Source organism: Indicator indicator, chromosome 12 (genome assembly GCF_027791375.1).
Source record: "Indicator indicator isolate 239-I01 chromosome 12, UM_Iind_1.1, whole genome shotgun sequence".
Taxonomy (NCBI): domain Eukaryota; kingdom Metazoa; phylum Chordata; class Aves; order Piciformes; family Indicatoridae; genus Indicator; species Indicator indicator.
The window spans coordinates 20,495,608-20,521,431 of record NC_072021.1 but is presented as its reverse complement, the minus strand read 5'-3'; the positions used below and the strand labels follow the sequence as shown (position 1 = coordinate 20,521,431).

Sequence of the window (25,824 nt, the reverse complement as noted above, 5' to 3'; positions counted from 1 at the left end):
CTTTCTTACATTTTTGAAATTGGATTCTGTGTGCCCCTTACTCAGATTTTTCTTTTCTATATTTAAACTTAATTGCCAACCTTTTTTCAAAGCACGTTTTCTTTCAGTTGTATTGTTGATGTTGTTCTGCGGTGTTGCTATATTTTTCTAAATTTGTGGAATCCTGAGTTGGAAGCAATGCTTCAGGTGAGGTTTGTCATTGAATAAAAGCTTCACCTGCTGTATTTCATGTATGGTGCTTACTCTGAGAACTAATCTTGACTAACTTTAAAAGTGTCCAATGTATGAATGATTTTTTTACATGTGTCCCAGCAAAAGTGAGTGAATAATTTTTCCTGACTGCCATTTATAGATTTGTTGATTCCTTCCAGGATGATACTTAGAACTTTTCATTAAATTCCATGTAAAATAGTCTTCCTAGGTTCCATGTATTTATTAGGTTTGTGAGCACTGACATCTTCTCCATCACTCATTTGAAATGAGTGTGTATTAGACAGAATCATTTCGTCTGATATGCTGTCTGTGCTTAACAGTAAGCCACTGATAACTGTTATTGACATTTTCTGCTTTTGATGACTTCATCTTGATCATAATTATGACTATTTGGTTATGTGTATCGCATGTTGTAGAACTTTTGTGCATCAGTAAAGGTTTCCTTAGAAGTACTTTAGATGGATGCAGTATTGCATTTCCATGTAGCTTCTTAGCATCAACAATTGTTTACAAAAGTAACTTATTATTTAAAAACCTCAATAGCTGCATGTAATTTGTTTTAATAATAAAGTCCCACAATAATAATCAAGTCATAAAATATGACTAAGTCTGCAGCTATAAGCAGACTATGGTCATTAATCATGTAAATTTGTTTTTTATTTGTATAATTTTTATTTATGAACATTTGCTAATTTGTTTATGATTGAGCATTTCCACGTGTATTTACATGTGAAGGAACTAAGAAATATGTTATTGTAAATGAATCTGTTTAGAAGGATGCAAGATACGGAATGTGGCACAGCAAAGAGAAAAAAGATGAGTAACTTGGATATAGAAACCATTTAAAAAATCTATTGTATTTTTAGGCACTAGGTTTTAGGCAACATGCTGTGCTGTAACTGTGGGTGCCTGTCTACACATTAGACAATCAAGATATTGTAAAAACCCCAGAGTTTTCCTTGGGGAAATAACTAGTTCATTTGACTGTCATTCAGGTTTTCAATATGAAAATATATGCCCTGTTGCTAAAGAAATGTGAAGTAAAGGTGTCTACTGTGAAAAATGAGGTTTTGTTTTTTATGGGTTTTTTGGACAGCATCTGGTGGCTGATTGGCTCTGAGGCCCTTGTTGAAACTCATTTGATTGTGCAGATGAAAGTATCTTGAACTGCCAAATGTGAACAGTTGCAACTGGAATCTGGAACTCAACTGTTTCAGGCCTGGCTGATGCATGTGGTGTTAGTAACAAAGTTGTGAATGTTGAAAGTGAGACCTGGGTTAGCAAAGGCATTTAACAATCTTGACTCCTACAGAACAGCATGTCTGTAATCACAAGTGAGATTTCAGCAAAACGTTTGGAGGTTTGGTTAAATACATAAATTCTACAAGGTCAGACTTAACTGTGCCAGTGTGTACTTCTGTTTATCTGTGCAATTTTTTTCAGTGAATCTTATATTCTGGATCTTACGCTTTTGTCTTTTCTAAGGTTTGATTTTGAGCTAAGAATGAAAGAGTGTATTGGCAACCCCTGTTCCAACAGCTTTGCTTTCACTGGCTTCTAAAGGCTTGTCTTAGAAAATAGGCAAATTCTTGAGTTAAGCTTTTCTGTCATTTTCCTCTGACATTTTATTTGGGTTGCTTTTCATCTCTAACGTGATGAATTTCCTAAATTGTTGTTTGCATTTGCAGACAGCTTTCCAGCCACCCTGCAGTGTTACATGGGGTTGTTGTGACCCAAGTGCAGGACTCAGCACTTGGCCTTGTTGAATCTCATATAGTTAGCCCCAGCCCATTGATCCAGCCACTCCAGATCCCTCTGTAGATCCATGTGAATCTGTGTGAATACATGGATCTGCTTTGATAGCATTTACCAGTGATAAAGTGTGGAGAATCACCTATTTTATAGTCATTTTGTAATGGTGTCTGAGACATTAAGCTTTCCATGGAGCTTTAAGCAGTAAAAGATTGTAATATTCCAGGCACCACTGTGAGCCAGCTATAAGTAAATTGCAGTTAAGTTAGTTTAATGTTACAGTTAATGGCAGCCACTCTGTTTAAAAATTTATTTTAAATACTGCCTTTTTATTAGTGTTTTCTCTCATATTCCTAACATACATGTGATAACAGAGTTATTTATCTGCTGTTTCTATGAAGTAATCCAAATTATGTATTCTCTATCCTATAGTTTAGTTTATGGAAATTATTCTGTTGTGCTGGTGCCCTGGGTCTCACTTTTCAGCAGCGATGTTTTTGTGAGGTGATATTCTGCTGCCATCAATTTTCAAAGTAGGTGCTTTTCTTTAATGGCATTTACAGCTTTCAGACTCTCTTGGGTTTATGAATTCTTCGTCTGGAGTCCTTTTAGGAAAAAATAAGGTATTTAAGCCATTTTTGTGGTTTTAATGAGAGTATTAAAAAAAAAAAAGAAAAAGAAAAAATTGCTAGAATGCTATATAATGTATTGATTTTTCTCTATCATCTTTTTGAGCTCTTGAGTCTCAGTCACTCATTGTTAGATCTCATTTTGATCTGAGATTTCAAGACTTTTAAATCTCTTGGAGAGCTTACAAAATTGTGTCTTATGATAGAAATTAGTTATCTGCAGTACTTGTTAATTTTTCGTTAAATTACAGAGATGAGAACATTATCAATCAGAAGATGTGCCTGCTTCTGCTTTTCCCAGTAGTTCGCTTCAGTGCTTCCCTGTCCTTAGAGTAAGAAAAACTTCCTAACTTTTTCTCCTTTCAGTCTGAGCTTGTTCCTGAGCTCATACAGGAGTGAATAGAAAGGGAAGCTTGCATGCTATGTCTCTGTGTGATGCTGGTATGGTGTTTGCCCTTGATAATGACACTATCTCTGCATTGTCTAACATCCCTTTACCTCCACACAACTGGCACCAAGCCAATATTCAAACCTATCCTAGTTCCCCTTTGTTCTATTTTGTATTGCCTTAAATGTTATCCTTTTTATTTCTTTTTTTTCTTTCAGATTGCTGTTAATTTGCCATTTTGAGTTCTGATCCTGCCCCACATAATTACAGGTTCTGCATTTTTACAGCTTCCATTTTGTTTCCCTTTGTGTAGTTCTATGGTTCAAGTACATTTTACCTTTTCATCTTTGTATTTAACACTCAATGGAATTATTTTTTATATCAACTACTGTAATTATTATTGTTAGCCAATTCATGCCATAATAAACTAAACATGGCATTAACCTTTAATGAGTCTTTAGCTTGCAGTTTTGATTTGCAGTAATGAAAATTGTACATACTACATGCTCTCTTTGAAACAAAATTTTCCTTAATTCCAATTTACCCTTCCTTGAAGCGTGAAGGGGAAGCAAGTGTGGAAGGTATTCTTAATCAGCTGGTCCTGGAGCATCTACAGTTGGCTCCTCTCCAGTGGGGTGAGTAGTATCAAAATCTATTGATGATCTTTTTAGAGGACATACTGAGTTGCAATTTTTAGCTGCATGAGAATGGTAATATTTTCATTTTCTGACGATCTATGATACAGGAAAATTTGCCAGGAATTTTATTTTCCATTAGATATCTTACTTAGCTGAAGATAAATATAAAACTGATGCGTATTTCAGTGTCACTGTTCAATGGTAGTAAGTATGAAACCTGAGTATGCACTTTCTTCTGTAATTTGCAGCCCTAGTTGTGTGTAGGAGAGGTGGCTGCTGCTTACATTTTCTCTTTGCTTGACTGTGAGTGTTTTTAAAGTAATTTCTCTGAAATATTTTGATATGGAATTGTAATCCACTTTGAGTTATATTTCCTATCATGGTCTAGACATTTGTATTACTGATGTTTTAGGTGTAGAAAATGTTGTTACTCTGCATAGTGGGGAAGAATGGTTTCTAATGATTTTGCACTTAGAATGATATTTCAGCAGTGAAATACGGAATTAATTTGATTTTGAAGAATTGTAATAATGTGCCTTCTGTCTGAGGTTCTTAAGAAGGCTTGTTCAAAGGCTTTTGAACATGGTGTGTTTTATCTCCAACACATCTATATCAGTTAAAAGTTTCAGAAAAAGTCCCCAGTTTATCAGAAAATTGGTTTCAAAGCTTCAGCTTTTAAAGTAGATTTAATTCTGTACTTTCTATTTTAAACAATTTGAGAGGACTAATTTTAAGGAACAATGAACCACCACTATTATCTATGTCAACTGTGAAAACTAAAACAACCCCAAACTAGTATTTGTGAACCCTTTAAATGCTTGGGGTTTTTTAAGCTTGTGGACCATCCTCAACTATATGTTGAAACTTATATGCACTTTGTTATAGGGGAGAAGATTAAAACTGGTAATGGTTCGGAGTTCTTTGTTGTAAATGTCTGACATGTCTCATACTTACCTGGCCTCTGTTCTTCAGAGGATTTAAGGATTTAGTAGCACTTGCTTGTATGACAGGTTTTGGCTATGATTGCCCTGGTCCTCATCAGTAAAACGAGTGTTTTGTGTCAGATTCTTGTTGTGAACTCAGGCAAATCACTTGAGAGTCATCTCAGTTCTGCAGAGTGGTATTGACCTAAAGTTTCTAGACTGGAGTCTGTTTAAAATGTTTTCCTTGTCACTTTTACATGGGAGATTGCCTTAAGGGTGAAAACAGATGTTTTGTTTGTTTTATTTTCCTGTTTTCTTTCAATTTTCATTTTATGCCAAATCCCACTATTTTCTTATTAAAAGAAGCTTTTAGAGTCATATGACTGCATCTGGTATTTCTGCCTAAATGCTGATATCTGTAGGCACTTTGGTGCACTAGCTGAAAGCTATGCACTAGCTGAAAGCCGTGAACTTAGCACTGATACACAACACAATCTAGTTCCCTGTGGAGCTGGTAATTTCTCAGACTGGTGTTTGTTTCTTTTAAAGAATCCCTGTTACTTTAGTTTTCAGAATGTATGAACACCACACAAAACTCTATGATGTTCTCTGCCTCATAACTGCAAAATCTTTTGATGCACAAGCTCTTGATGAGTTGTGGCCTACATGCTAGTATTCAGTGTTAAATAAAGGAGGGAAAGGGAGAACCTATGAGATACCAAATAACTTGGTTTGCTCTAAGTTATACACGGTGTTTTCTTTTGGACGGTTCTGGTGGCAAAAAGTATTGCTTGCACAGAAATACTTTTTTTTATTTTATTTTTTGTCTAGTATTTTGATGTCATGGATAAGGAGGTGCTTTAAAACTACTGTTATGTTGGAGTATCAGCCAGGTTTTTTTCTCTTGTTCATCACACTCTTTGTGGTCACAGCCTTTCCTTGTGCGAGTTTTGCTTTTCTGTGTGTTAGGAATAACTTGTGTTTTAATGTGAACCTGTTACTACTGGCTATCACTGCAATACAATTTTTGCATGTATTGGCTGAAAACTTGCAAAATTCGAGGCTTTTGCTGTATTGATGGTTACATTGAAGGGTTTACTTTATTGTAAGTGCTCACAGTGAAACATGAATGAATATTTAACATGGTTTTGATTAAAAAAATGACTGGCACTTGTTCAAATTTATAAAAGCTGGACTTCAAAATTCCTTTTAAATTTGGCATGTTTAATTCATATTAAAGTTAATATTACATTTCTAAAATTATAAAGGCTTATTGAAATAATTTCTCATGTAAATTTGACAATCCTGTCTTTTTTTTCTTTTTTTTATTAAAGGCAAGGCAAAGAGTAGAATTAAAAGTGGTATTGGAGTTTTGGTGTGAGAGTAAGAAGTCAGCTCTGAAGGTTGCAGAGTAAAAAAATATATCTCTTAGTGAACACTCTTGGTTGTGATTTCATATAATTAAATGACTGGGGAAGGGAAAAGTATTTGAAACATAAGGAATCATAAAATAGAAAATATGCCAAAGGCTAAAATGAGAGTTCTTAATATGTTTTTAAAATTGCTGTTAAGATTTAGGACATCTCTGTAAAATGAAGTTGTCTATTAGGCTGGTTAGTAAATCACACAGAATTGAAAAACATAATCTTGTTCAACTCTACCAACTTCAGTGTACTCTCAAATTTATGATGTATTTTCTTTTTACTGCTGGGCAACAAACCAAATGTAGGAGTAGATGTGGTTTTAAGGTGAATATACTAATATCATCCAATCAAGAAAATATACCCTGCAAAGTTTAATGAGGAGAACCAAGACTCTTCAAAGTCATGTGTAAGTTCCACAGTTAGATTTGAAAATTATCAGCTGGAGGCATTTGTAGTTGCTGGCTGTGCAGTATTTTTTCAATTTTTGTTTGATTTATGTTCCTAAGTTTTGCAAGCAAGCAAAATTCTGAGACTGAACATTTATCAGTTTGATGGTACTCGTCTGCATTTCACAGCAAAATTATCATAGCTACAAATGCTATGCACAAAATGTTGTTACTGAACTTGAAATAGTCTGAGTTTGAAATAAACTGTTGGTTGAACTCAGAATAGGGCAGATTCAGGATATTTCTGCATTCAAATGAGAAGTACCTCCTAAGTGAGAGGTTCCCTAACACTTTACGTGCTGCACACAAATTTCACAACAGAAACTTGAAATTCTCCTACTTAAAACAAAATGAACTTAACTTCCTTCACTGCCTGAGACCACAAAGACATCTTTTCCTGATGATCCTCAGATGTGTAAGAGTGAAGGTTTATTTGAGAAATTTGATTTAGGAATTTAGAATTGTAGACACCTAAATGTATTAATATATCATGCAAATACTTTTCTCTTTCTGTAGAAACTAAGTGAATAACTGAAAATCAGTGTTTATATATGAACTCTAATGACTGTATTTGCAGTAATAATATAAGAAACATACATTTGTCAAACTTCACTGAGGGAAAAGTCCAGAAACAGCTTTTTGCTTTCGTTCATATTTTTTTCATTCACTCTTTTTCATTCATTCATCACTTCTTACTTTGTAATAAATACGAATTTCAAGACAGTTTATCCTGTTTAAATTAATTGTGGATACCTTTTCACAATGCAGTGTGTTTAGTTTTCCAGTACGTGATTAAAGGGAAAACCAACAACACTGCTATTGAATGCTGTTCAGGTCATAATTAAGAAAAGTGATGGTTAGTAACTTATTTCTTGATTATTTACTTGGAGAACGCTAGACATTTTCTTGCAAGGTCACAACAAATTGTATGTCTACCTGCATTGTGTGGGTGTATTGCAATAAAAGCAACCCACCAGAAGTGAAAGGTGGTTTCAATTGTCCCTCACAGGTAGCTGGAATTAATAGGAGAGGTAGATTGAAAAGTATTTTGAAGTGTTTTAGGAGCATGTGGTTCTGGATAGCTTGTTTGGAAGTTTTACCTGGTTACCTTTCACAAAGCACCTTAGAGAATTATTACTGTTAAATTATCTTGATAATTTGTTTGGTGTTTTAGAAAGCGCCAAAGGAAGAACCAGTTTTGTCTGTTTATGCATTTCATGGATCTTACTAAAACTACTCACCCATTTTATTTTGTATGTTGCAGTGCAGTCTGACCTTAAACCATGATTAATTCTTTCCACAATTTACGTTCTTACCTCTTAGGAATTGTAGCTCTCTCAAATCACTGCATCCTAAATACCGAGGAAAATATTTTAAAGTGTCTGTCAGTGAGTAGATGAGAAAGTGACACATTTCTAAGTCTGTTTTGGATACCATCTTAACACCCTGAGAGATTATTGTCCCAAAGGACCTAGTTAAAAAGAGCCCAGTCTCTGCAGGCATGATAATTTTTAACAGTTTTGCTCTAGTGGAGTCAGTCCTACAGTATTGTTCTTGAACAATCTTAATAAGAACTGTAAGGAAGTAGTTTTACTTTCTCTTCTAATAATCAGCCCCCCCCACAGGTCTTCCACAGGAGGATGAAGATTGTATAGATACAAGCCTGGAAATACAGAGAAATTAGCAGGGTGTATGAAGGTCTGCCCTTCAAAAAAATTACCAATGTTATTTATCAAAGTAAACTATTCTGTAATTATTTCTATTTTGGAATTCCAGTAGTCTGGCCATTATCATCATTGGAAAGATGAAACCAAGCATTCGACAGAAAATCTCAAACCTAAGCTGTCTATAAGGTGAAGAATCAGTGTCTGATTTGTAGGAAGACTGAAATGGAGAAACAATGTGGTTGTAAATGGATTTTACTTTTTACTAGGTGACCAACCTTTCTCATCCATTTAGAAAAATCTTCAGGTTTTTCATTTATATTTTTAAGATACGAGAGAGGTGGGAACACTTTCATATCTTAACAGCTTGTGTGCGGGCTGTTTTGTAGGATATTTTGGCAGTGTTAAACAAGCAACATGCTTTAGCTACTGGGAAGTGTTAGGGGGCTAGGGTAGTAAATTGAAAAAATGGACTAACTTGATAAAACTAGGGCATCTGGCACATGAAGAATGTTCTTGCATGTCAAAACATGCTATTGTGTGGTATTTTTTAAGTCAGCTGTTGTTTCTAATTCCTAATGAAGCCTTCATTACCCTAAACTTAAAGGGGAAACATGTAGAGAAATTATTTCAGACATACTTGGACAGTAGTGATTTCAAAGAAAAGATGCTATGAATAAAGAGGGCATCTTAAAGTGAAAATCAATTAACAAAACCTCTTATGTGAAGACAGATAGCTTGAGACAGGTTGGGTGGAGTGTCACTTGTTACTTCCTATCAGATTCTGACAGAGCTGGTAGCTGAAGCTGCCGGTCCAGCATTTCTAACAAAGCAGTGAGAAGAAGCAGGAAGGAAAAGGGAGTGTTAAATAGTAATGGAGTTGTTCAAGTGTTGGTTAAGGACCAGTTTAATCAGTCTGAATTGTTAGTGATTTTTGCTAGAGGAAAAAAAAAAAAAGGAAAGCAGTTTAAAATCTTTGCCCTTGTCATGTCACTACAGGTGTTTGTCAGAAGCCCCTGTCAAGTGTTAGGGCTGGGACAGCCACCCACTAGGCAAACACTTTCTATTAAGCCTTCTGCCTTTCCAAAGGGGCAGAGAAAGGGAATAATGAAAGACTTACAGACTGGAAAAGAAAACTAAAACAGCTGTAATGAAACAATAACAATAAAATGAAATATATGCAAATAAATCAATATTGTACCCAACTCCTCTGATGGCAATTACATCACCATCATTACTGGTGCTCTGGGTAGGTACTGAGGGCAGACTGGAGCTGCATTCACTGGCTGGATTTTGGAACTGAATTCAGGAATGCATGGATTGGGATCGAAGTCAGAACAGGTAGAGTCGTCCTTGGATGCTAACAATTAAGAAAGCAAGCTTGACTGTAGTAATCCCTCAGCATTGTACCAAATGTGACATATATGGAATGGAATTCCTTGCTGGTCAGTTTAGAGTCATCTGTCCCATCTGCTCCTTCCCATAGGTGAGACCTTTAATTTGTGGCACCCAATGTGGTGCACAGATTTTAGCAATGACCTTGGTCTTCATAGGAGCAAGTATAAGCAAGAACCTTTCTGCATACCAGTCCTTGTAGTAATTAGAAACACCAAGTGTTACCACTTCTAGAAGCCAGTCTCTAAGAAATATATGCTGTTAACTTAGAAAGTGCAGTAACTTAGAAAAGTCTGAGCTGAAAAGTAAAAGCACTGAACAGAATTAGTTCCATTCTAGCTCAAACCAGAACAGTCTCTCTCTGTATTTCTTACAAGCATTTGATTAAGTGTTAAGGAAGCATTTGATTAAGTGTTACTCTGAGCTACCAGTGTAATTCAGCTGTGAAGAAAGGTGACATTTGGCCAAGTCTCTAATGAAACCTCCCATGGGAAACTTCTTACAGAAGAGCTCAGATCAAACCAGAACAGGAAAAAGTAAAGTTTTGGAGGTGATCTAGGAATAAGGACTTACTGTTGTTTATGTTATGGAGATGCTACACTGAAGAAAATTAGATCAGTTCTCAAAAGTTGAATGAATCTGGCAGATGAGTTCTGTGTTCACTATTTCAACTGTTAGTAAGTGCAGTCTAGATCTTTTAAAGACCATTAAGGTTTTCACCACAATCCTGCAGCAGAAATACTGGTAGAGAAGAAAGTACCACAAAAATGTTGTTTACATCAGGTACGAAAAAGAGAAAAATAAACAAGACATTGTGGTAGCAGAAAATTAACTCGTTCAAGCTTGATTCAGGCACATGTAGCTAATACACATTGTTACACTGAGTGAGTGACTGTGTTTTCAGTATTCCACTTGCAAAACCATTGCATTTGTAAAGAAAAAAAAAAGAAAAAAAGCTATACATAGTTTACTTCTTTAGAGCAGTATTTCTTGCAGTGTTTCTGTTAAGGCATAACAAGTGATTGAGGAACACCGTAAGGATGATAAATCATGACACAGTTATGTAAGGTATTTTATTTCCTAGGTATTGTTAGAAGTAAATTGAGTAATAGATTAACTGAACATCTAAATTAAAAAATGAAAATCTATGGAAATAATAATGAAAATGGGTTACACCTTCAAAAAGAGCTGTGAAGATAATTGTAAAGAATAAAACCAAAAAGACAAATACCTGCCTTGTAACACAGTTGGTAAAAAGTATCTCCGAATCTGCAGAGAAATAGATGTCTATAACTTTGATTGGGCACAGAAGATAGCATTTGAATAAAAAGTTTTTAAAATATGATTCAGCTTGTGGACAGTTAATAAAAAAGGAACAAAGATCAGAAGATGTATATGTTAAGAAGATAGGAAAGAAAGATGCTTTGATCAGGTAGGATTTTAATTGCCCAGCAAATTCAATGAATTGTACAGTTAAATGTGTAGAGAATGAGAAATGGAAAATATGCTGATTGTAGTGGAGGGACAGGTTCAACAGGTAAGCAGGAAGAGAGGCCTTGTTCCGGGATACGTATGCTGAGCTTTCCTTATCTGGCTTCTGACATTTTTCAGCTTTTGGTTTATTTCACTTGAAAAAAAGCATGCATATGCTTGGAACTGAAGGCCTTGAATGTTGTTAATGAAAGCAGTGTTTCACTGATTACTTTGTCATTTGGATCAGACTCTTTTTTGCTGCTAAAGCACGTCTTCTGACTGGACCATTAGATATTCTCAGCAGAAGTGCAAAGTTTAAAGTTTTTACTTAATCAAGTTAATAGGAAAAGTCCCCCCCCTTTTTAATAAAAGCAAAATTTCCAAGTATTTGCACATGTTGTATCTCCACCCCCGTATGTTTTGACTCATCACTTAAGACCAGTGTGACCTATCATCAGTAGAAATTCTCCAGCAAACAGATCTTTTGAGGGGAGGGAAGTTGGTTTAATTTTCAGTGTTTATTCTGAAGTAGTCCCTTATTTCATCAAGGAAGCAGAAGTGAATTAATGACTGTCAAGGACATAAATCCAACTCAATAAGCCTTGTAATACTGAAATTAATAACTTCCAATTGTCAAAACTTCAGCGGTACAAGCACAGAACAGACAGATTTGTATGAGGAGACATAAGCTTTGACTGAAGTTTTCTCTTTCATGTACTCTTCTCCTTTTAAGTCACTCAAAATTGGCAGCTAATTTTCAACTTCTTAGCATGAGATTTTTTTTCCCCCCCAATTTTGTGATACTTCTGAACATACTCCTTCTCCCTGTTGCCTCTTTGGTGGAACAATGTCAGAATTAGGACTTTTGGTTTTGTTTTGTATCCCAGACCTTTGCATTAAGCAGTCATAACATTTTTTTTTAAGAGAAAGGTTGTACACTTTTAGGCAAGAAAGAATTTAATTTGGTTGATTTGAACCATTGATTAATTTAATTTTACAAAGGAAACCAGTCAAGCAGAAAAAACCCTTCCTGAGCTGTGATTCTGTGCTTATTGATACTGCAGACACTGTATTGAACTGAGATGTTTTAATTTAGTATATTTCCTTATTAAGCAGAAATTCACTTTAATAGCTTTATGACTATCTATGGATACATTAGAAAAAGTTACAGAAGAAGAAGGGCTCTTTTATTTTTTCATTCTAGGATATAAAAGAGATAGTAGGCAATTTGTTCTATAGGTTGGCTTTGTACGACTTGTTTTCTGTTACTCGTTCCATTTTGTATAGTATCATATAAAGTTGTGGTTCGATAACATCAGATATGTACAGAGCTGTTACAGAACTTTTATATCAAGGCCAGACACGAGATGAAATAAAGGAAAATGTTAATTTAAAATGTTAGTATTGTATAGAAAGGGTAAAATGTCTTGGCAATGTCTGAAATTACACAGAGAGAAATAATTGGTTGCCTCATGTGGAAACTTCAGGAAAGAAAAAAGCAGCAGAAGCAATCCTTAATAATTAAAAGAAGTGTTAAGGGATAATTACATTTCTGTGCTTTGATAAAGACTCAGCTGTCAGTTATCTGAGTGAATGATGGGGTTGGGTTGTTCAAGCCGAAGAAAAAATTCAGGTATTAAAAGTATCAGAGACCATCAATCAGAAGCTTTAGAGCAGAAATGGATCCACCAACCCCAAATGGTTCTGGTTGGAAGTCTTCCAACAGTGCTTCCAGCTGTGGGAGCATTTAATTTTTGTGTGGGTTTGTTTGTTTGTTTGTTTTTTTAGTGGGACTTTAAGTTCCAGAGTTGGTTCTATGCTACACACAAACTCCAGACTCCAGGTGGAGCATTGCTGAGCTGGGGGGTAAGGAGAGTTCTGGCAAGGCTTCTTGGGTTAAACTTTGCCTTACTCATAACTTAGACAAGTAGACTGGGTAAAACATGACTTTATACCTATACATTAGGCCACTTGGATTCAGGGTCCATGCTTGAAATGAGAGATGTTTGTAGCTCCTTCATTCCGCTCAGAAATGTAGTCTTCCCAAAATGGGAGCTGACTTCGTGGAGAAGGGTGTGAACAGCGTCCTGCCTAGAGGACTTCTTCATGGCATTTAACTCCCAATACCTGCATCACCTCTTGCTTTGCAATCATGGTTTTCCCTTATGTACTTCACTTCCAGAAGGAAAACTTAGTTGTTTCTCTTAATGAAAAGTTAACGGGATACGCTTCAACAAGGCCAAATGCCAGGCCCTGCACTTGGGTTATAACAACCCCAAGGAATGCTGCAGGCTTGGGGACGTGTGCTGGAGAGCTGTCTGGAAGGAAGGGACCTGAGGGTTCTAATCGACAAGCAACTGAATATCAGCAAGAAGTGTGCCCAGGTGGCCAAGAAAGCCGATGGCACCCTGGCTTGGATTAGAAATGCTGTGTCCAGCAGGAATAGGGAGGTGATTGTCCCCTTGTACTCAGCTCTGGGGAGGCCACACCTCGAGTATTGTGTCCAGTTTTGGGCACCTCAATACAAGAGAGATGTGGAGGTGCTGGAGCCAGGGCAGAGGAAGGCAATGAAACCGGTGAAGGGCCTGGAGAGTAAATCTTATGAAGAGTGACTGAAGGAGCTGGGGCTGTTTAGTTTGAAAAAGAGGAGACTGAGGGGAGACCTCATTGCTCTCTACAAATACCTGAAAGGATGTTGTAGAGAAGCTGGTACTGGTCTCTTCCCCCAGGTAATTAGTGATAGAACAAGAGGGAATGGTCTTGAACTGTGACTGGGTAGGTTTAGTCTGGACATTAGGCAAATTTCATGGCAAGGGTGGTCAGGCATTGGAATGTGCTGCCCAGGGAGGTGGTTGAGTCACCAACCCTAGATGTGTTTAAAGGTCGTTTAGATGTGGTGTTGGTAGATATGGTTTAGGGGTGAACCTTGTAGAGGAGGGTTATCTGTTGGACTTGGTGATCCTGAGGGTCTTTTCCAACCTGAATGTTTCTGTGATTCTGTGAAAAGTGAGAAACGTAATTGTACCTTTCAAAATTTGAATGAAAGTAAGATCAGTAAACTGCTGTCAGTTAGAGCATACATCCTAAGCTTTACCTGTTAAGGAGGCAAAATGACCTCTTTTGGTTTCCTAGTGACAATAATTTTTTGTAACTTGCTGGAGCAACCAGTGAATTTCTGAACATCTGCTCCTAATGAAGTTATTAATCAGCACTGTGCTTGCTGTTTGCTATTTATGAATTACTTTTGTTAAAAAGACTGTAGTTGAAGGAATTATTTCTGAGTACTTAATAGGTAGTGATCTGTATTGTCCACATATTTTTTTCATATTCATCTAATAACATGAAATACACATCTTTATGTTATTTAATTCAGAAATAGATTGCAGAAGGCATTTCATTATAATTTTGTTTAAAGAGCCTTTTGTAAACTTGCTGAGCTCCATCTGAGAAGCTTGCTCTGAACAGGAATTTCAAGATAAAATTTGTGACTCATTTCCCACCCTTTTGTTCTAATGTCAATATTGTTGTTTAGTTTAAGTAACTTTTCTCAGTCTCTCATGCTTGCCCTTTTTTTCACTCTTGCTCTTTCTTTTGAGCATTTCCAGACAGCAGTCAGGACTACCTCTTCTAGTCTCATTGATAGCATAGGGTTTTTTAATTGCCTACCTGACAATGTGGCCTTTGTGTCTGTTGTAAAGCAGGGTGGTTTTTTTTGTTTCCATAGATCTGGATGACAAGGTGAGATCTTCAGTGTCATTGTTCCTAATACAGATCCTTAATGAACTCTGCGTTAATAAAGTAAATCTGTGTTTTCATTTTCAAGACTCTCTGTTGTCCTTCATCAATCACCAAAATCATAGTGAATATTTCACAGAACCTGATGTACGCTGTTGAAATCAACATTGCCTTTCTCACAGGCATTAGTTTGAAAGTGGCAATGATAGAGTAAATCCATGTTATTAAACCTGGCTTATTTAAAAGTTTATGCATTAAGACCAGTATGAATTTTGTTGGTATCTGGCTGCGACACAGTGGTTAGTTGCTGCTGTCTCCCTAACATAGCAGCATCTTGAATGTTTAAGGTAGATTATAATAAAGTCACACTGAGTAAATACAAAATAATGAAATTGCCCAAACTTTCAGAAGTTAATTTGATTAAATTTCAATTTTCAGGTACTTGACACCATGTAGTTAAGTAGTATCAGGCCTTGTTTTTGTCAAAGGGTAATGTCATCTTGTGAAGAAGCATCTATAACATTTCAAATATGTAGTTTGTCTGTTCATGTGGAATTCCTGTGTGATCTATTCAGTTTTATCATCACTAGAAGTCCTTTTTAGCCAGTAGTAAGGAATAGCTGGAATGGTGTTGTATTTGCCAGGTTTATGATATTCTCATGGCTGTACTGATGACGTTGCTATAGAAGATATTTTCTTAAGGAAAGGCTCCTTCTTGCTGCTGTTTCCCCTGATGCTGAGGAAACAGCCCATTTGTGTCTGTGAACCCTGCACCTGGGTGGCTGTCTAGTAGGAATTGGATTGATGTCTGCAGCTCACTCACTGAGTGGTCAGATATATAACAGCTATTTTTTCCTATTATCTAGGCTTGCATTCTGAGTGACAGTGACATTTGTCTATCCAGATGACTTGTACTGTCCTTATGAATGTAGAATAAAAGACGTTTCTTGTAGTATCCTCTGGTGTTGCTAGCTGGAAATTCAGTAGTTGTTCAGAAGCCCAGAGCTACAGATGAGTTGCAAGTTTAGTTTAGTTTGGCTTACACAATGCTTGTGGGGTTTGGCACAAGCATGCATCAGATCCTGGAAATCAGAATGTGTGGGGTGTCCATGCTGAGATATTGCCTCTGTGAGGAGAGGCTGGGACTGCCCTGTACCAGACTCCAGTGGCCCCACTGCAGGACACAGCTGAGCCCCGTAGCCAAGCTGGAGGAACCTGTGGGAAATTGAGTTTCAGAAAGGGCCAAAGGAAGCAGAGTGGGAAGAAGCCAAGGAAGGAGCAGCAGCAGAGAGACCCTGAGTCCAGAGAAGGAGGAGGGTCGAAGGTGCTGAAGGGAGCAAGAGCGAAGGGTTGAAGGTAGGACTGTTAAAGGAATGGGAAGATGTTTTAATTTTTTACTTTGTTGCTAACTAAGTGATCTCGTTGTCTTTATCTTGACCTATGACCTCTTTTGTTCCATTTTCTTCCCCTGGTTTGTTATGGAGGTGGAGTAAATGAGGCGCTGATTGGTCATCTGCCAGCTGGCCAAGGTCAACTCACCATAAATTGTTACTGGATATTCCCTTTCAGTTATTGTCTTTCCAGGAGGTTGTAGCACAGGCCATGCAGTTCCTTGGAGCCAGTGATACTCAGAAATCTCTGCAAAAGTAAGAGATACTACGCAAAGGTAAAAAATACGCTGGAAGCTCCCGAGGCAAGGAGTAAAAATGAGACAATAGAGAATTGTTTGATTATTTTGGTTTTCTAGCTGTCACGGTATATAGTGTTGGTACAGGAGGTCCATTTGGAAAGCTGTGCATAATTCAGCCAGGTAAAAATGAGCAATGGCAAACCAGGACAGTGACATGCAGCGATACAGCCCTGTTAGAGTACGCAGTGTGTAATAGAGGTCAGAGATGATAGTCTGGAAGCTGGTCTTCAAAAGGCATGATGACAGACAGTGAAATTCTTCTGTTATTTTGAGAGTGTGAAAATATCCAACTACTTGATCATCATGTAGAGCTAACCTTCAAAGGTTTTCTTCTGTTCTTGCAATAAATTGTTTCTTAGGCAGTGTACTGTTGTGAGATTAAGAGCACCTCTGACATACTGGACAGCATCATTCTAAGTCCCTCTCATTGTCATTTAAACTATCTTTGGTATTGCATTGGATCTGGTAATTTGCTAATAATCCAGTAGTGTTACTGAATTGATGTAAAATGCCACAGGTAGCATTGACTTTTGTCCTTTGTGTAAAGTTTCAGTCTGAGGCAATATGAAGGGCTTTTCTGACCTCTAAGATAACACAGAAGAAACAGGAGATGTAAGTGCGGGTTCAAACATTTTCAGTGGTAAAGTGGAATTGCCTTGAGCATTTCATAGAAATTAAATTTGAGTATGCCATATCTGGCAATTAATAGCAAATTAAAACTATCTTTATAGGCAGTGATTAGACAGTCTTTAATTGCCATTACTTCATATTCTGATGGCAAAGTGAATTTATTAAAGTTTGCAAACACTGAAATAAACACAGGTAGTTTGCTCAGTAAAATTTTACTTGTATATAATAATATCTGGGTGAAAAGTCTTCTGGGATTCTGTCTATTTTTAAACAGAGATTAAAATGAATCCAAGTCATCTTGCTATTCATTAAGTAGCTCACTCCGGCTCCGTCATAAATAATAAATGATATGATGGTAAGACTCATCACTTGTTAGTGATATTTGAATATCAGCAGGTAAGTTAATAGATACAAGTAAAAAAACAAGCTAGTGTCAGCATAAAATGTCTTCAAAACTTTCTAAAGCTGTATGGTGAAGATCAGGATTGGATACCACCAACTGCTTAAGAAAGTAGATATTAACTGAGATCTGTTTCCAGATTTTCCCATTCCTGTACCCCATTCGATCTAGTTATAATTGGCAAGAATATAGAATATTTAGTTTCTTGGGCTTACCCATGAAACTAGATGATTTTAAAATGTTCAGATAAGCTCATCTTATTATATCCTTAAGATGTCAGAAAGAGCTGCATATTTCTTCCTTTCAGCTTCTGTTAGCAGAGAAACCTCGTCATGGAAGACCAAGGCATTATAGCTAGATATACATTGATTACCCCTCCCTGACCAAAACCCCAGCTGTCCCCAGAAACCTCCACCTGGGATCTCTACCCCATTTCTGGAGTCAACTATTCCATTACTGAGTATCTCCTTCTCTGGAGCTATTCAAAACCCACCTGAATGCATCCCTGTGCAATCTGCTATAGGTGATCCTGCTCTGGCAGCGGGTTTGGACGAAATAATCTTTAAAGGTCCCTTCCAGCCCCTAAATATTGTGATTCTGTGATACAGTTGTGTGAAATCCTGAGAAGTTAAAAGGATGGTTCTCTCACTGGAAATGAATCTTTCCTTCTCCTCTCTCTCCTCATCCTCTCCATTTCAATGTGTGGAGGTCTCTTTCTGAAGCTAAACCATGTTTGTAATTTTGAGGAGGTGTAGATTAAAATATTGTAAGCTCTGTTGGATGCCTGAAAGCACTGACGACACTAGGAAATTTATACTTTACCCTGCTAATTGTTGGAAAATATGAGCCCTTGATTGGTATGCAATTAGAAGCGTAACATTCTGTTAAACATATCACACAGCATATGGCATGTTAGTAGCAAATCCTCTAACTTAAAATGAAAAAAAAAGTATGTAGGTCTGCATATTAGCAATTTTTCTAGGAAATCAATATCTGCTGTTAGTCTAAATGTCAGAGGGGAAAAAGCTATCCTTAGCTATTTTGGTAATCTAAATTTGGTTTATGCTTTATAAAATTTCTGTTCTCTAGCAATTAATAAATATAAAAGAGGAAAAGCCATAATATAGTTCAATATGCCATTAGTTCTAACTAAGCAAAAGTATGACTTTTATTAAAAAAATTACAATTACCTTACCATATCTGTTTTCATTCAAACAAGTTAAAAACACTGAAGCAAAAAGAGAATTGCAGAAGTAAGAAGAGGACCATAAGTAGAATTCATTGATGAGTGATAAGGTGGTGCAAAGTCTTCTCAATGAAAAATAAAGAAGAGACCCATGGAGATCCTTTTTTTAACAACCTCAGTAGTTTGATGGCTTGATACTCCCTCTAGTCTTTCAGTACATATTCTCTGATCAACATTTTTTTTTGTGATCTGTTCGGGAGCACTTTCAAATAATATTTTCACATATATACTGAGGTGCTGCAAGAAATACCCTTCTGCTAGAGGCTGAAGTCTTCCTTGTATGGTCCCAGGGCCAGCTGGTACTTAGAAGATGTATTAGCCCATTGATAAGGCTAATTGTATGCACTGCTAATTGTGGTCAGGGTTCATTGAAAGGTGGCTTGGTAGTGCAGGCTAAGATGGGAGCAAGTAAACTGTATCTGAGAATGAAGGAAATTTCACAGTGGATGTGCAGGGTTACTGCGTGTCTTCAAACAGGATTACTCTTGGAAGGAATTGCATTTCATTGATAGACTGCACACACTCCACCATTTTTATCAGTGAGTTTTATCAGTTCTTTGAATGCTTCATACACATTTTTAACAGAGTACTCGAAAAGCCTGTTATTTCTAATATTTGTAGATGGTTGATTTATCTCCTGTTTGGCAGGTAACATTTATCTTTCTCAAAGTTTCTGACTTCATAGTCATTCCTTCACTGTTGCTGTGTTAGGATAACTCATCACTTAAAAAGATGTGCCTTATTTCTGCTTGATTTACATCTGGTCTCCAGCCTTTTTCCCGTGGCATAGTATTTATGACACATCAGTCTAGTAATATATTTGCCCATGTATCTCAAAGAAACCCCCTAAAGGTGGCAAAGCAGAATCCCTATTCTGCTTATCCACTCGTTGTCCCTATGTTTGTCATCCTCCTACTGCAGTTAGTGAGAGTGACTTTTACTGCAATGTAGCTGAGTGTTGCAGAGCTGAAGCTGAGCCTTGTGACAATTTGTGTTCCTATCTTAAACCCAGCAGGAAAGAATTTTTTTTTCTGCTCTAGCAGATAACTGATCATTTATTGTGCTCAAGTATTGACATCAGTTTTGTTGTGACTTTGTACTTCATTTTGACATTGCATTACACAGTCAATTTGGTATTGAACTGGAGAAAATGAGAATACTAGGAAGCTGATTCCTTAAACTATTAATTTTATATCAAAGACATCACTCTGAAATGTTGCATGGGGAGGAGAGTTCTATTTCATTCTGCTTTACTCACCAAATTACACACATCACTTTGGAAATCTTAAATTTAATAAATTTAAAATAAGTTTCTGCTACAAAGCCTGAGGTTTGGTATCGGTTGTTCCTGTTGTGTGTTGTAGTCACTACTCCTTTTAATGAAGAGCTTTTAACATTGAAGAGATTCTATTTATAGTAAAGCCATTAGAGCATAAAGCTCCTCATTGCTATTCTACAGCATGTAGCTGTAATGTTTGTCAGCGGAGGAAAGATATTTTTAGCTGCAGCATTGAAAACTGAGGCTGAAAGGTCAAGAATCCTCCCGGGAATATGTTCTGCTACATCAGTGCTATCACACAGCTGCTGTTTACTCTCTTATCATTCTTCAGTAATAAGAAGATTTCTTTATTGTGACACTAAAGGTATAAAACATCAAAAGGATTTTGTGCATGAAATGAATACTTGTGGAAGGATGATGTATCCAATCACATTAAATGCTCTCCTTCTGCTTAAGTGAATGATTTATTTTCCCAAAGACTATCTCAATACCTGTTTGTCAAAATATCCATTCTAGGAAAGTTTTTTGTTAAAGGGGATAAGACCTAGTGCAAGCAAAAGGCAATCTGAAGAATTTTAAATATGCACTATTCTGCCTGACATTTACACCATTCATTTTCTTAGCAGTGGTACTGAATGGGAGGCATAATATTAATGTGGAGTTTGCCAAAGAAAAAAGAGCCTGGCTGTGTCTATTGCTAATTTGAGGAACAGAATCCTGAGTAGTGGCGATTATATCTGCTACAGGACAGTTCATAGCACACTGGATAGGTACTCATCAAGCACAAAAAGATCATGTGGTCCTATTAAAACAGGATATGGTGTTCGATATGTAAAAGAGAACAGAGAAAGGAGGGGGAAAAGGGATAATTATGGAAATACAAGGCTGCATGTATTAGCTGAGTGTACAATGTGGAGGCTTCAGAGGGTTTTCTAATACCTTTATAGAAAAATCAGGGGGGAAAAAGATTAATTGCCCCATTGAGAAAATTAGGGCTGTATGATCAAAGGAAAGGCAGAGAAGAAATGGCCTGTTGACAGATAGCTTATAAAAATGAAAAGATCTTTCAGAGGATATGAGTCTGGAGTTTTGTGCTGCTTGGGGAGGCAAAGGCACTATCATATTTTAATAATAATAAGCTGCTATGTAACCCTTTTTATTCACCAAACATTATGTAGCATAGGAAAAGTATGACTAAGATAATACACTGATGGGTACTCTTTCTTCTCAGGGTATGAAGAAATTAATTGTGCTTCTCTTCTAAGAATTTCTTCAAGGTCTTTCTGCCAGAAGTTGTTCTTATCTTCTGACACATGGAATCCATTATCATATACCTTTTAAAAGAGGTTCTTTCATATCAGGAAATTACTTTAATTCTACTCATTCTGCAGACCCAAACCAGTTTTTTACACCATCATTTCCAGGCTTTCTCTATAGGCAGTATTTGACGATCCATGTGGTTGTAACTCTTACATTGTTCTGTCTCCTAGAATCATGCTAGGCAGCAGCATAGAGTGAGCACACATTAATAGGCAGCTCCTGTCCTCAGGCTCGCATACATAAATAAATCAAATATTAAGGATTTGTCAAAAAGGAATTTGAGAAACTGAAGAGACCTAAATTCTACAACTATTTTCTTTTATAATGGAACAAAATTTAGGTAGATGGGTGTTGGCTGAAGGGTTTGACAGAGAAAGGGAGGGGTATGGCTTTATGAAAAGACAAGACATTAATAGCTTGGTCCTATCAAACCTGACAGATGTTGCTTAGCCCCATTATCTCTCATCTTTCAGTCTTACGTGAAAGGAACTTAGGTGTACCTGGCTCTGTCACTTCATGGCACAGTGAATTAGCTCACTAAAATAGCAGGAAAAAAATATGAAAAAAAAGAGTACTTTCTTTTTTTTTGGGGGGGGTTCAGGTTAGGAGGTTGAATCAGTGTGCTGTGTAACAGGAGCAGTGAGTGCTGAGGAAGGAGCTTCGTGCAGTGAGGAGCCAGGGTGGGCAGAAGTGGAGGATATGAGGGAACCAGCTTGTCCTCCTGCCTGCTGCAGTGATGAGCTCTTAATGTAGCTTACCATCATTTGAAACACAGGGACAAGTTTGAGGATGAACCTGAAGAACAGGAATGATAGGTGGATAGTGGCTCATGTACCAGTGTTCATTAGGAAGATAATGTCTTGAGAAGGCACTGTCGAAAGCTGTCCTGATGGCATTCAAATGGCTTGGCCCATCCCTGCTCTAACTCTTTAAACCTGTATTGGTATCTGGTCCTCATAGCTTCAGATCCTGTAGTGTTTTTTATTGATTTACTGTCTTCTAATATGGATATTTGGAAAAAGAAAGACACTGCCTGGATCTCAACACTGACTTGGTAGGTTGTTGCTTATATGTGAGTTACACACATTGTGTATGGAACAGAGAAATTTGTCCTGTGTTTGTGATTTTGTGATGTGTATATGTGCACATTGCCTTTCTAAACATCAGTGATGGATTTAATGTATTGAGAGAATTGAAAATTCATAGGATTTTGATGGTAGCAGAAAGACTTCTTTCAAAATAAAGAATTCAGGATGTTTCTTGTTTCTGGTTTCTTTCTGTAACTGCTAGGGTGTAGAAGGAATCAGCAGACAGTATGATTAAAAAATACTTAAAATCATAATCCGTGATCTTTACTGCACATTTGGATCTCTTAAGTTCTATGGAACACGTTCTTAAAGATCTGCCAGCTCTGTTCTGAGGACTTTTTCCTAGAGTATCCTACTGACTAACTCTCTGAAGAGCTTGAAGTTTGCTTTTCTGAAGTTCAGGGTCCTGACTATGCTCCTTGACTGATTTGTGTCCCTTAGTACTACGGATTCCATCAGTGCATGATCATTGCAGCCCAGGCTGCCTTCAGTTTTGACATCCCTGATGAGCTTGCGTGCATTGGTAATCAGTAGATCCAGTATTGCATCCCCTCAGATAGGGGTGTCTATTTCTTGTCTCAAGAGGTTATTGTCAAGGCACTCCAGGAGCCTCCTGGATTGCCTACAGCTTGCTGTGTTATTTTTCCAGCAATGTTGGAGTGGTTGAAGTGCCCCAGCAGAACAAGAGCCTGTGAGTGTGATGCCTCCTGTAGCTCAAGGAGGAATGCTTCATCAATAGGCTACTCTTGGTTTGGAGGCCTGTAGTAGACTGACCACAAGGTTCCCCTTGTTCACTTGATCTCTAATTCTTACCCATAAGCTTTCGACTTGCTTGTAGCTATTCCTTAGGGATATTTCTTCTCATTCAATATGTTTCTTTAACAGAGAGGGCAACACTTCTCCGGCACTTTTCTAGCTGGTACAGAGCAGCATCTGCTTGAGCTAATCTATGACTTCAGTGTATTGTATACACAGAATCTCTGCTGTAGATGCAGGTCAAATTAAAATGAAGTACTAAGTGGTAGCATTTAACTCTCTCTGAAGCAAGAGTTTGATGTTGAGGATACAATGCTGAGGACAAATGTTGAGGACACTTTTGCAAATAAAGTTTCAGATGGTGGCTAATATTTTATTTGTCCTGTCCTTTAGATTTGATCATTTTGGAAGTCTTGTTGATGCTACTATTCTCTCCATAATACAAAAGCCAGGATGAATTCTGATTCCAGTCTTATTTGTTAAGTGGGCATGTTTTATGTGTAACTAATGACTTGCTGCTAGTAGATGGTAGGTGTAACTAGTGACTTGTTTTATTACCTATCTAACGCTCTCCTGAATCTCTGAAAGAGTCTTAAATCACGTTTGCTGTGATTTCCTGCTTGTACTTGGGTGCCATTCAAGTTTTGTAAAGAGTTAAGATCTCTAGGTGGCCTTGACTGACTGCATCAACATTTCAGTGTTTGGGATCTAGTGTGATTTATGGTAACAAAGTCTAAACAGAGATACTTAAGGGTAAAAAATTTCTGGAAAGGAACTTCGTTGACCTTGCTGTCAATTAAATGACTACGTCTCAGTGTAAAATCTTTCTCTTTGATCAAGATTCTGACTTTGTGCTGTTGACAAGCCATAAATGTGGATATGATGTGATAAAAGGTATTGTCAGGTCTGCCTGCCCACATGTATTGTGTTTGCTCCATAAATACACCTACAAGCTTATTCCTATATATAGAGGTCAAAGTAACTGCACAGAAACATATTTTGGTTTTATTTTATCAATCCACAGAACTTTTCTGTGTAATGTTCAATATCAACATAGATAAATAAGCCAAGACTTCACCAGGAAAAAAATGTTTCTGCCAAATTGCATTACAGTAGGCCAAAACAATTCCTTCCAAAACATTCCTTGATGCTTCTGAAGAGAATACCTCAACCAGTGCATGTGACTTCCAAAATAATCAATCTGTTCCTAGGGAGTAAAAGTTGAAGATGAAAGAATAATTTTTGCCTTTTCACCTAATAACTTTGAGTCTAGGAACTATAAAATGAATAATCCAAACCAATTTTTAAAACATGAAGGAGAATGTAGGGATGATGTGGAGGAGCCAAAGCCTATGAAGATGTCTCTTTTGGACATCATGCATTGCATCTAGGAACCAAGTGAAATATGAGTTAGAAACATGATTGTGTAAGCAGATAACCTCATTGATTGCTGAAGTTTCTAACTAGTTCCTAGAAGAAATGTTTCTAAATTCTTATGTGGGAATGCTAGAGCTCCTCTTGTGTACTGTGCATAGCAGAAGAAACGTATCAGTTTCTGCAACTGCATGGCCGACCAAGGCCGAAGTGGCATTTTAATAGAACAAATGAGCAAGTCTTTTTAACTGCAGAAGCAAATCCTAACTTCACTGTTTTATCTGGTTCCTTCCCCAAACCTTCCATGTGCACTTTCCAACTCAGTTTATGTTAATATGCTTCCCAGAATATCCTTAATTTTTCCTGGGTTGTGTTGACCTCTTGAGCTGACAGGTCTTAAGTCTTGCTGTTCCTGTTCACTCTCAGGGTTCATGGGATGACATGAAAGATCCTTACCCCTTCTGGCTCTAGATAAGAAATCCCGAAATGATCAAATGAGTATCTTTTTCTGAGGGCAGGATGAACTTCTGACTCTTTTGGCCAACATTGTGTTTATAAGACTGCAAGTTTACTTGGGAAGCTGATTTTTTTTATTATTACAATTTTTTTTCCAAACCTTAGAGAGCTTGGCCCCTGGAGAAGGGTATGTCTCTAGCTAAAAAGTAAGTTTTAAATTGTCCAACCACAGTGGTATAAGAAGACAGTTGTTTTCACTCTCTTGCTTACCTCTTATGAATTTATAATGCTGTTTTTCTGCACAGAGACACTTCAATGTTTCTTATCAGTGAGCAAATCATATCTCTGTGAGAAACATAACATGCATATTATATATAGACAAACTGAGAAAAGATCATTACTTTGCCTCAGGCTACAAAATAAGGCAGTAATATAGTGGGAAGCTCGGTCTTGCCATCTCCCAGTTTAACCAGTGACTGACTCATGATACTGGCCTAAAATGAACAAGGAATGAATGATGGTAAATAAAGCTTAGAAAATGGTTGGTCAGAACAGTGTCTTTTATTCAGGGTTTAATTAAATTTGACTTTCACACCAGTTTTGAAATTAAACTAAAACTTTGGTCTGTATTTTGCTTCTGGCAATACCCTGGTTAATAAGCAAAGCAAATGTTTTTCTCCAGTATCTTTATTTACACATCAGTGTGTCACAGTAGTCCTTTCACTTGTAATTCAGCTGTTTAGAAAGTCTTTGTTACTCCCTCTAGCTGCCACTGGTTTGCCAATTAGGTGGCAGCAGGTTTATGTCCTCCTGAATGTCAAGATGTCCGTATACCTTCCACAGCAATGTTTCTGTCCAAAGACCTTCCTCATTCTGGAATTGCAAGATACCACCTCTAATTGCAG

At 37.1% G+C, this 25,824-nt stretch overlaps 1 protein-coding gene across 1 annotated transcript in view; it reads left to right on the top strand.

Moving 5' to 3' along the window:
- TRAPPC9 (trafficking protein particle complex subunit 9) overlaps positions 1 to 25,824 on the top strand; it is a 418,319-nt gene that overhangs the window by 186,150 nt on the left and 206,345 nt on the right. The window contains exon 20 of the mRNA XM_054385350.1: positions 3,527 to 3,617. Within this exon, the coding sequence (XP_054241325.1) occupies positions 3,527 to 3,617 (91 nt within the window). The remainder of the gene's footprint in view (positions 1 to 3,526; positions 3,618 to 25,824) is intronic.